The sequence below is a fragment of the Alligator mississippiensis genome, chromosome 10, assembly GCF_030867095.1.
Source record: "Alligator mississippiensis isolate rAllMis1 chromosome 10, rAllMis1, whole genome shotgun sequence".
In the NCBI taxonomy this organism is placed as follows: Eukaryota; Metazoa; Chordata; order Crocodylia; family Alligatoridae; genus Alligator; species Alligator mississippiensis.
Genome location: NC_081833.1, coordinates 76,411,414 through 76,423,598, shown reverse-complemented (window position 1 = coordinate 76,423,598; position 12,185 = coordinate 76,411,414). Strand labels below are relative to the sequence as shown.

The 12,185-nt window shown below is 41.9% G+C and overlaps 1 protein-coding gene across 4 annotated transcripts in view; it reads right to left on the bottom strand.

Moving 5' to 3' along the window:
- NFAT5 (nuclear factor of activated T cells 5) overlaps positions 1-12,185 on the bottom strand; it is a 101,697-nt gene that overhangs the window by 10,408 nt on the left and 79,104 nt on the right. For all 4 annotated transcript variants that reach the window (XM_019487736.2, XM_006258823.4, XM_019487737.2 and 1 more), the window contains 2 exons: positions 6,692-6,840; positions 4,012-6,445 (listed from right to left, as the gene is read on the bottom strand). In XM_019487736.2, the coding sequence (XP_019343281.1) occupies positions 4,012-6,445; positions 6,692-6,840 (2,583 nt within the window). The remainder of the gene's footprint in view (positions 1-4,011; positions 6,446-6,691; positions 6,841-12,185) is intronic.

Genomic DNA, 12,185 nt, shown 5'->3' with positions numbered 1-12,185 from the left:
GCATTATCAACTTGTAAAAACTTCCTTTAAGTTATAATCATAATGTGCAGACTGCTTGAAAGACCAACAGGGGAAGTCTTGAGAAAGATCTAAAGAAGGGACATATTTTTCCTCTGTTTATGTAGCTATTTGTGCACCACTTACACTTGACAACTAAAATATGGAGAGCTTTAACAACTGGGTAACCTAAGAGCAAATCTGCCCTGGAGTGTCCCAAGGGATGACAAGGTCGAACAGTCACAAACTCCTCCATGACCATTTGAAGCTGGACATAAGGAAGAAATTCTTTACTGTCCGAACCCCAAAGGTTTGGAATAGACTGCCGCTGGAGGTGGTTCAAGCACCCACTTTGATCGCCTTCAAGAGACATTTGGATGCTTATCTTGCTGGGATCCTTTGATCCCTGCTGACTTCCTGCCCCTGGGGCAGTGGGCTGGACTCGATGATCTTCCGAGGTCCCTTTCAGCCCTAGTGTCTATGAATCTATGAGAGGTACAATACAAACATAGAACGAGCTGAATTGTGCTTAAATCTCAACTATCATGCTGCATTGCAATCATTTCAGTCAGCATTTTATATTTTTTTGTGAAGGACAAAGAGTAAGTGAACAATTTGGTAAATAAGAATAGATAGGATACTGTTTGAAAAACAAAACGGATTACTGACTACATGCACTGTATGTGCCCCGCTTCTGTTGACACGTGCAGAAATTTGGGAGGAGTTAACACCTGTGCACACAGATATCCGAATCTGGACACAGATGTTAGTGGACCAAACTCTGTAAGACAGTGTGTATACTTGAAGAACTCTGTTTATACCTATGGATTCTGGAGTAAACTCTATTGAAATCAGGCTCCGAAACAGAACTGCATCCATTTCAGGACGGGGCTATCCAGCAATGTAGATATGTGCTTATTGCTATAAACAGGAGAATTACAGGAGGTTTTGAGGGGCCCACATGAGATTGGAGTTGCACTGTAGTGTGTTTGGTACATATGCTTATGGAAAAAAAAATCCTATCTCTAGCAGCTTACAACCTAAATAGACTGAGGGGAGCAGAAGCCAGACAAGATTATTATCCCCATGTTACAGATATTCCGAGCGTTACCTGTGGTCCCAAATGGAGTCTAAAGAAGGGATAGGGACTGAACCCAGAGCTACTGAGTCCTAAAATTCAGTGCTTTAAACAAGATCACACTTACCAGCTAGGAAGCTGCACACACTAACTCAGAGAACATTAGCAAAAAAAGGAAAGTTAGCTCTTATGAATGCAGACTCAGCTAATAGGGAATCTTAGACTGCAAACAAATGTTGGATTTCTGCCTCCATAAACATTGTTTTGGCAACACAAAGCAAAGCAAATAGATGTCCATGCCCTCCGTTGCACCCAAACGCCCAAATTTGTGGTGGTGACAAAAGGTAGCATTCATTTGTGCTGCTATTTTGAGGCAGATGTCTGTTTTGTTTTAAGGTGGGAGAGTGCGAGCAGTCTGGAACAGACCATGCTCTCCTGCCTCTCCGGGCAAGCACTCCTGGGGCTTCAAGGGCCCAATCCTGCATGCCCCAGGAATTCCCCAGGGGATGAATTCCCTAGGGAATTCCCAGGGCACACAGGAGCAGGCACCTGAAGCCCTGGGAGCACCAGCCCAGCTTTTCCTGTTTGCAGACATGCCCCACATCAGAGACCCCAGGCATGCCTCTACAAGAGGGCCCCAGGTTCCCACGTTTGCAGAGGCATGCATTGTGTTGTCCTGCAGGATCAGGCCCCTGCCACTGCAGGAAAACAGACAACAGGCTGGGCCATAACTAGACACAGCTGATCTGCTTCATTTGGCAATGTCTGTTTACAGCCTTAATTAAAGTTGAACTGGGATTTCACTCCATCCCTCCTCTCCGTAGCTTTTGAAAAATGTTTTGGGATAAACTCTCTCAAACTCGGTCTCAAGAGCTATCTTCTTGATCTCTAGATTTAGTGGGAAGTTACTTGATTTCCCTCCTCCTAAGACAGTGAATTATTTGGGAGGTAAATCCATTCCTGTAGAGATAAGTCATCGTTATTTCCCCTCTGCGCAAACTGCCTTGAGAGGACACAATAGTAATATACTTCCATCCTCCAGCCACTCAAATAGCTTAAACTAAATGCAAAACAGAAAATACACTACCAAAAAGAGTTATTTATGGGGTTGAGGTAAATTCAGCCAAAAATTAAATAGGGCATGGTACAAATTCACTCTTGCACAATTTTTATGGAGAAATGCATCTAAGGGTTAAACATGGTCTTTCGAACTACAGCATCTCTTCAACCATATTCGTATCATTATGAGAGCAATATTATGTTTGAAAAGTACAGCTCATGCAAATGCTCTTTGTTTCCAGAACTTTTCCAGTTAAAAAAACCCAAACAAACCACAATCCAAATTATCATTCATTTTAAAGAAAAACATGTGCACAAATGGAGAGAAAAAAAAACAATCACCAAGGCCATCGCCAGTGGCTTTTAACAGACAAATTTCAGTTTCCCCTAACATAAAGTAACCCATGTCAATACAAAAGAGGTTTTCCTTAAGTGAGAGATGCCACAAGAATACTTAGGAAGAAGATTTTCCAAAAGGAACCCCCAATCTTTTTTCCTCAAGATAACCTCAATTTCTAAATGAGGGAGCAGAACGTTGTTTATGAAGCACGACAGACCTCCTACGCTTCTGGACGTTTAAGTTTCCTGGGCAGCTCGTGGCGAAAACAAGATGTTCTTGATGTGGCTATTTTTCCTGCTGTGTACACTGATCACATTTAAAGTTTGGAGATGAAATGCCCCTCTGATTTGAATGTGGATGCTCTGGGGAAGCAATCCCAATGCACCTGTCATTTTAGAACAGCAGAAATCCTCATACTCTCAGACCTCCAGTAATGCAGCCCATCCAGCTGACAAAGCTAATTAAAGCAGCAGAGCTAATAAAATTTCTTGTTAATTGACAGCCAGCTCGATAATTGATATCTGTTGTAAGAAGGGGTTTAAGTCCATAGCAAAGTCCCTTAAGCTTATGCAGATGAAAAGCACTGCAACAGTTAAGCACTTCTATTATATATTTCTGAAGAGAAATAACATTACCAAATGGTCAACAAATTTTCTGGGGAGTTATTTGCTTTCAGCCCTTTCTAGGTAATGAGCTATTTGGGAAACGAATCTATTCCTGCATAGATAAATCATCATCATCATCTTTTCTCAACCTGTATTTTCTTGAGAGGGCATATAATAAATTTACCTCTTCCTCTTCAAAGAGGGAGAAGGAATTCATGAAAACATCTTGTTCCAAGTCCCAGAGGTGCAAAACAAATTCCTCACTGAGCCACTATTTATATTTAATACTACATTGCCCTGCTTCCTTATCCTATAACTTGCTCCTTTTTAACAACACACACAACTGCATGATGCTTACATAACTAACCCAGAAGGGAAATGCAATATAACCAATCAGAAAGTAGAAGGTGACCCACTTTTCCACATATAACATTGCTGTGATGAGAAGGGATGTTTTCTAACTGATCCACTCTACATATTTAATATTTGCTTCATTCAGGTTAAATATTAAACATTCATCTCCTTTGATCAGTTCCTTTATTTGCAAATGCAAATACAATATGAAATTGGAAATTCAAAAGTCTACTTGCCTCCCCCACCCCACAACCTCCTATTTTCCTTTCCAACCATCCCACTTTTACAGTTAAACCTTCACTATTTTGGAACAGAAGGAGTCTAGACAGCAGAAAGGCAACTATATTGACTCGTACACGTACACACTGTATTGATACTCAGTGACCACGGTTCTCAGATCTATGGGTATAATTTACCGTTTGCCTTTGAATGATCAACATTTTCAATGGAAAAAGTAATCATTACTACTTGGCTCTTAAACTGCACTTCACAGGGCTGTGCAAATCCAATTAGTCTAGCAGACCCCAACGTAGCAGCTTTTCTTAAATCATAGTTAGAATCAAGGATTTAACACTTACTGTTCTGAATGCCAAAGAGGAATATTCCTGAAGTCTGCTGAGATGAAGCAGGAGAATTCTGCAATTGATTGATAGCCCCCCCTGCTGTGTTGCGAAACAAAGAAGCCTGCTGCTGTGGTGGTGAAGCCGTCCCTTGAATCCCCGTCATACTGTTCTGCGAAGAGTAGATAGGAGATTGCTGCAGCTCTTGCTGGCTCATGCTATTCTGCAAGGCAGACATGGAGGCTGAGGAGATGAAGAGGGTCACTTGCTGCTCTTGAGAACTTGGTGATCCTTGAACCAGCTGAATCTGAGGAGAGTTATGGAACAGAGTTGGCTGCTGGGATTCGGCCTGGGTGGATCCGGGATTCTGAAGTGGAGTCACTGTGGTTTGATTCTGGAACTGCATGGGCTGCTGATCCTGACTCATTGGCGCCATGTTGGCTTGTGGGTGGAAAATTGACTGGCCTTGCTGCTCCTGATTAGCAATTGGGTTTTGATTTGGGTTGAAAATCATATTCTGTTTTTGAGAAGCAATTGTATTCATGGCATTTTGATTAGTGAACATCATATTCTGCTGCTGTTGCTGCTGTTCTTGGGATGAAGAGCTACTCTGAATTGCGACTATTGAATGCTGAGGCTGGAAGATGGCCCCTTGTTGGTTCTGGGGCATTGTATTGGATTGGAGGGAGCCTAAAGATACTTGAGACTGAAACAAACCCTGCTGGGTGGTTTGAGCCTGAGACTGTTCTTGGGGAAGCATTGGGCTCTGGATGTGGGATATCTGCGTCTGTTGTTGGAAAGAAGCCTGCTGCTCAGTGTTTGGAGCCGTCTGAAGTGGTGAAATGGAATTCTGGGCAGTAAAGAATGACATCTGTTCTTCCTGAGCTGCAGGGTTATTCATTGAACTCTGAGAAAGGAACATGCCGGCTGACTGTTGGTCTTGAGAAACTGAAGAGCTCTGCAGCACGCCCATTGTGTTCTGGGAGTGGAACAGTGGAGACTGTAATTGGTCCGAGGAAGAGGAAGCGGTCTGATTGTGGACAATGGAATTTGGACTGTGAAAAATAGACCCTTGCGTTTCCTGCGATATATTTTGGGCGTCACCAATAGGATTCTGAGAGTGAAAGAGCTGAGCCTGTGAATGTGGAGACTGCTGCATGAAACTTCCGGACTGAATAGACATCATTTCCCCACCTTGCTGGTACAGCCCACCTCCCTGCTGCTGAGTTCCACTTGCCTGAACGGCCATCATGTTTTTTGTAGATGAAAAGAGGTTGACTTGAGACTGATTTTCCCCGCTGTGTTGCATCTGAACCATGGTCTGAAACACATTGCTTTGCATCTGTTTATTCTGTCCTGAAGCTTCTTCACCATCTGCAGAACTCGATGTCTGAAACATGGCAGGGCCATTGGTTGAGACTTGCTGTTGCGCAGTTGCGGTAGTTTCAGTCCCAGAAACACCAGGAGATGAAGAGAATAACTCACATTGCATCTGCATGTCCTCGCTTGTTGACAGCCCACTCATCATGTGGGAAGCTTGTTGGAAAACTGGGGACTGCTGGAGGTTCCCATTTCCTGACGCAGTGGAGGAGAACAAGTCAGACTGCATCTGTGTTGCAGCTTGGCAGATATTCTGCTGCATTCCCATTACCATTGCTGCAGAAGTTTCCATTGCTTGCTGCTGCTGCTGCTGTTGTTGCTGCTGCTGCTGATTGGACAATGAACTCTCAGGCTGAGAATGGACATTTTCAGCTCTTCCGGACAAAAGATTCTCCGGCCTGGAATGGACTGCTGTTTCTGAGGACGAAAATATCCCAGGATTTACACTGCTTTGTATCTGACTGACTTGCTGAAAAATGTCTGCATTGAGCTGCTCCTGAACATCCTCACTACTGTCTGACCCAGAAAACAAAACAGAAGACAACTGCTGTTGAGCTTCCAAGACTTGCTGGACCAAGTCAACATTTCCACTGTTGCCACTGGCAGTACTGGTTGGAAAATTTCCAGCCTGCAGTTGCTGTATAGTGTTCTGTAACTGATTCACACTGCTTGCTGATGAAAAAATACTTGATGAAATCTGTTGCTGTAATGCCTGTGCTGGTTCTGCTAGATTTGACTGCTGTTGCTGTGATGCCTCAGTCAACTGTGACAAAGTGACTACGGTGCCATCTGATTGCAACACCTCTCTGGACTGGGACTCTCTAGTCTGGAACTGTGCAGCTTGCTGCAGTAGTGCATCACTGTTTTGCAGCTGGCCAGAAGCAGAGACGGCTGGAAAGCTACCAGGCTGTGAAATGTCCTGTGTCTGGATAGTAGTCAGAGTCTCTGGATACACCTTAGGCTGGATCTGCTGCTGGTTTTCATTATCAGAAGGTAAATGGGAAGCAGAAGTTGATATGCTGGACATATTCTTTTCTAAACTTTGCTGAGTTGGTCCAACCACCTTTGTAGTCTGAAAGGGAAAAAAAAGCCATATAGTGAATGATATGATTACTTGAGTTCTGCTCAAAAACCTCCATTCTCCAGCTACATTCAGGCAAACTCAGCTGAAAGGCCTGAACGTCTGCAATTGTGTCTCCATGCCTGTCAACATGTCTACATCACAAATGCATTTGGAACCAAGGCAATGTGAGGACAAGATCAGGAAAACAGTTGTGCAAGTTGCAGTAGTCAGCATCCTGGGACAAGTGTTACTTACACTGAAGACTGTAGGAGATCTTTTTTCTGCTGTTACTTCCATTGGAGATACTTCTTCACTCTTAATCATACTGATTGGCATGAGTGGAGTTATCAAGGCACTAGGAAGAATATTTACCTTATCCAGGTTACAACCAGTAACGTTCACTGCTGCAGGTACAAAAAAAGAGAGATAAAATATTATCCTGCATTGTAGCTGTTAAAGTTATAGATAAACATGCCAGTGCCTTAGTGACAGATTACTGGGAAGATGGTGGCTTTCTTCCCAGTGCCATTTTGTTAGCATACCATAAACTCTCCCATCCATGACAGATGGGATGCTATTGTGGAGAGAAACTATACCAATCAGAAATCCTGAAACATTCCTGGAGCATACATAAAACTTGGTAAAAAAATATATATATAATTAAATAAGTAATATTTTCAAGATGAACAACTTCAGCAATTTTAGCCCAGAATAACTATACACTCTAGGGTTAAAAAGAGATTTCCAAGATTGTCTTTCCTGCCTAGTGCAGGGGGCTGGACCCAATGATCTCATGAGGTCCCTTCCAGCCCCTAACATCTATGAATCTATGAAACTGTTTTGAATTTGACATTGATTGTAGGACAACAATCAGACTTTTGGGCATGTCTGAACAATGAAGAGCTTAAAGAAGTTTGCTTATTTTCATATAGTTGAAAAATTATCAAACAAAAGCTTCAGTTCAATTTGTATGTCAACTCGGTGATGCTGTATGCAAGCAAGATCTCATTTTGTCTCCATAATCCTTCTAAATAATGTGGGCAGTCTCTTCAGGAATGAAATTCTCAGTCCTAACTTCTTTCAAAGGTAGTTCCAAAGTGTGCCTACCACCACTGGATAATTTTAGATGTGAACAAAAAATTGAGTTATTTAATTTCAAGTCTGCTGCAACATGGTCTCCAATCATGTAGACTAAGAAATAGCCTACAAAGCCTTAACATTCACGGAAGTGATTTTTTTATTAAAGGGCTGTATCTTTTCTTCCTCCCGGAGCAAAAACAAAGCTATGAAACACTTCCCTTGCTTGTAACCTACACCTCTTGATAACTAGCTGTAAACAGCTTTCTGCAAACTGCCCTACACAGGTCCTCACCCATGCTCCTAGTATATTTAGTCTACAAAAGATCAGGCTCTCTCTTCTGAAAGAACATTTTGTATCTTGAGTAATAAATCCTCAGCCATGAGTTGAAAAAGAGTATCAATAGCCAAATAAGCTCTCCCCCTCATTTGTCCACTTACAGGTTTGGCATTTCTCCAGATACTTAAACCACAGGTTTTGACATGTTGGACTGCTGGCAGAAGACACGGCTAGGATAAGACCAGAGCTCCAAAACATTAAATCCATCACAAAATAGCTGCATGTTTTTGTTAATTTGATGTCCATCATTCATTTAAAGACAAGTATTTCTGATTAGGATGGTTTTATGCTATAAAGGCAGGATTTAGATACAGTGTTGTTGTTCAACCTTAATTTCTGTGTACTTATCAGAAACAATGAACAATTAATAGATTGTTAAGGAAGCAGCAGATAACAACTGTAAGTTCAATACAAAGATAGCTTTAAGATGTCAGTAGTATATGGATTAGACATTAATAAAGAGATCAGCTCAACAATGGTATTTTTTTTTTTTTTTACTTTTAAAAACAAAATTTGGTTAGAAAAAATGAAGACCAATAGAAGAAATGACAATCAGTTTTTAAAATAATAAAAAGAGGCAATACTTCTCTTTGCTTAGTTGGTAGTTAATTTATACTTTTTGAATGGTTATTGTCTTCTCCAGGTATTTCCTTTACCCATTCCCTCAGTGTGTAGAGATTTCAGAATTAAATTAAGTATTGTTGAGACAATGCCAGAAGAGAGTGCAGTTCTCTAAACTAGTCCCACACTATGTGACTACACATATATACTTTCCCAGTATTATGGAACTGTACACAACTGAGTAATCAACCTCAAATTTATGAGAAAGTCTCTTCAAGGCATCTTACACTAGGCATTGAAAAAAAGAATTTGAAGTACTACATTAATGTTTCAATAAACTAAAACGTCTGACGGCCTCAGAAGACGACAATACGCTGATGCCATTACACAGAATTAACTTCAGTTTCCACCCATCCCCACACTAGGACGAATGGCACAGCCATCCCATCTACAGAGCAACTGCACAACAATGTCTAGAACTTTTCACCTTTTTTGTCTAGCAGGGACAGAAGCATTAATGTAATAAACACCTGAACACAGGGTGACACTGCCAGGATCTAGTCTACACAAGCAATTCTGCAATTGTTTCTTTAAGCTATTCTTTAAGCTGTTCCCTGTAAGCCTGCTGGGTGGGGTGCTTCCGTATGAAGGCTAACCAGATACTGTACTGACTCCAATCCAAGATGGGGTTTTTTCCTCCCTATTCAACATGGGGGAAAGAAAAGTCTAGTCTTGGTTCAAGTACAAGGACTGGAGCTGCCACCACCCCTGCTACCTAGCCAGGGCCAGAGCTGGACACCGCCACACTGGGTAAGCAGCAAGGGGGCAGGCATTGGAGGGGGTCAAACAGCAGGGGAGGACAGGAGGCAGGACAGCAGTCACCAGGAAGGCGCACACTGGGGGTGGGGGTGAGTGTTGAGGGAGCAGGGGGCAACAGGAGGCAGGTACTGAGGACATGCAGTCACCACAGGGGTGGGGGAAAGTGAGTGGCAGGGAGACAGGCAGGGTCAGGTTGCCTGCCCTCCACTGCTGCTTCTTTTCCCCTTGCCACTGCTTTCCCCACTGCAGCAGCGGGGGTGACTAATTCAAGCCCCCCCCCCCCCCCAATTAAATTGTATGCATAGAAATTATAATTAGCAAGTAGCGTTTGACTTGTACCCTTTATATTTCATACTAGCTATTAGAAACATGATTTATGGTCTTATAAGCATCATTTTATTAAGCTATTCACCTCATCATCTTGTGGCAGTGTAGCCAACTGTTTAATTTACAAGCTTTTGCTGCCCTGTAGTTCAGTTCTGCTTCAATCCACTCTGCAGTCTGGGCTGAAGTTAAAATGGACTTATCTCCATTTACCATGAGACCACTCGTGCAGAAGATATGAAGGTGTGCAGTTATCAATTCTTGAACCTCTGGATACAAAAGCACTACTGTGTTTGGTTCCTATGAATAGGTCAAGGCATTTACAGAAATACTCTTACTGTGCTTTTGAGAGGCTGAAAGGCATCATTGTGTACTGATACTAGTTCAGAATGGGAATGACTCAGACACTGTGTAGAGCTGCAAGCTAATTTCCATGATCTAGCACAGGTATTTTATTGAGATTCAGAATGGGCACTCTAATAGTGAAAGAATGCATTTAGTCATCTGAAATACAAAACTGGACTTTACTCCCCTTTCTTGGGGAACAGTATCTAAAATAAAAACCTTTCCTTCTCTGTTGGGGAGGTATAGTTTCTACTGCACCTAATTATAAAACTTGCTTTTTTCAGAAGCCTCTCTAGAGGGATCTCTGAAAATGAGTTGGGGTTCAGTGTCGTGTGACACTGAACTGTATGTCCAGTAAAAAGTTTCCATTACCTATCTGTCTTCCACATAGACTGGAAATATTGGGAAGGAGCACTAGATCCAAGGAAATATTTAGTCTACAGTTTTCAGGGATCCTGTCAAAATGGGTATGAAATAGTTGGTAGCATCAAGATTGTCTATTTGTAACCGGTGATGTTTTGCAATTAGTTACAGGACTGCTGGTGGTAGGGGAGAGGAAGACATGTCTTTCATCTCTGGGAAGATTGCATTTTTACCAAACCCTCTTTTCATTTCAGGTATATAAAATCCTCATGAATGAAGTGTGGCCTGAGTCTCTTAAACACGCAGGACACCTGTCCCCTTGCTGAAAAGACTGCTGTCCTCAAATGGTAACGCCTGCACTATTACCTGCAATTCTATTTGGAATCTCCAAATGTCTAGGCCCCAAGCAGCATTTCATTACTACAGCAGTCATCTTACATTTCAAGACAGTGTTGCTGTGTCTGATGTTGTTTGTAATGATAAACTTACCAAAAATTTGCCTTCATTTGTAATTACCATAAGTTGTTCCTTGCTTTCCTGGGGCAAGCCATCAACACATCTAATTTATTGTAGTTAATAAAACTGTATTCTGTCGTGAATGTTTGGTATCTTGAGATAAAAACGTATACACACACTGTAATTTTTCATCCTAAATGGTCCAGTCATTTAGCATCTTTATCAAAAAGCACTGTCTGTGACTGACACTGTCTATTCCCTTAACTAGCCACTGTGACAATGAGGGAATCCAAGACAAGGGCAAGAAAATACATTTCCCTCCCCTCTCCCTCCCCATGGAATCTGACAGTATTGTTCAGTTTTCCTGGAAGTGGTGGTAGGAGCATATACTACACCATCCTTGTAGGCTCTAGGAGCACTTCATTAACACAACTATGATGCATGCCCAGTAATCTAGGAAGAGTTTAGTGAACCTCTCAGTGGAGTTTTTAGTGCCTTTGTATTCTCTTCATTAATTTTTGCAAAATTTAAAAATCTTTGAGATATATTTTCTCTCTGAGCCTTCCCTAAGGGTCCCAGTATGGCCACTTCTTACTATATGTGCAACTGGAAAGTGATCCAATGTTAAAAGTATACTAAAACTTGCGAACCGTTCATCCTTACATCTGGAATGCTGAGATACTCTGGATATCTTATCTGGACTACCTTTACTAGACTAAACAAGAGATACTGTATTCTACTACTCTGTGAACCAGAGAAAGAATAAAACACCTCTGAATCAAAGGGAAGACTTAAGGATAATTGGGCATGCTGGCACTCCACTGGCATGCGGACAATATTGGAGAGAAATATAGGATTGATTATAGCATAGCTTCACATAACAGATTCCCCAACAGCAATTAGTATTCAAGTTGGCTAAAACTCCTCAAAGTCTGCCAATAAATTGCATCAGGTCAGTGCTGCAGATAGGAGAATGGAAGTAGCATCTTCATTACCTAGTACCAGTGATGAAGCATTTGCTGAATATGGCAGCTGTGCTTGGCCCTACAGTGACTCAATTATTCAGTACTGCCTGACTGAAGAGTAGCAAAAGGTGTCCCATACCAATAGCTCCAGCATATGGCCCTTAGATTCTAGGCACTGAAGCAGCAACATCATGCATTTTAGGAGCTTCAAGCATAAACATGCAAAGACCTGGACTCTCATCAGATTTGAACTGGGACTGAAATCTTGACCTCTTTTTGGAAGATGATTTTGAAAGCATTTTTTTCTTCCCTTCCTTCATTATGAAGCAGCTTAGACTCTCTCAACAGCACTCTTCTCTGGAAGAGACTCTTTTGCCAAGTACTTAAGGAAAGGAATCCTGGACTGAACTGATCTAAGTAGACTGAAAGGACACACACTTCCTGGGCCCCTGGTAGACTAAATCTGTAGGACCAGAATCTGTTGACTGCATAAGGAAAA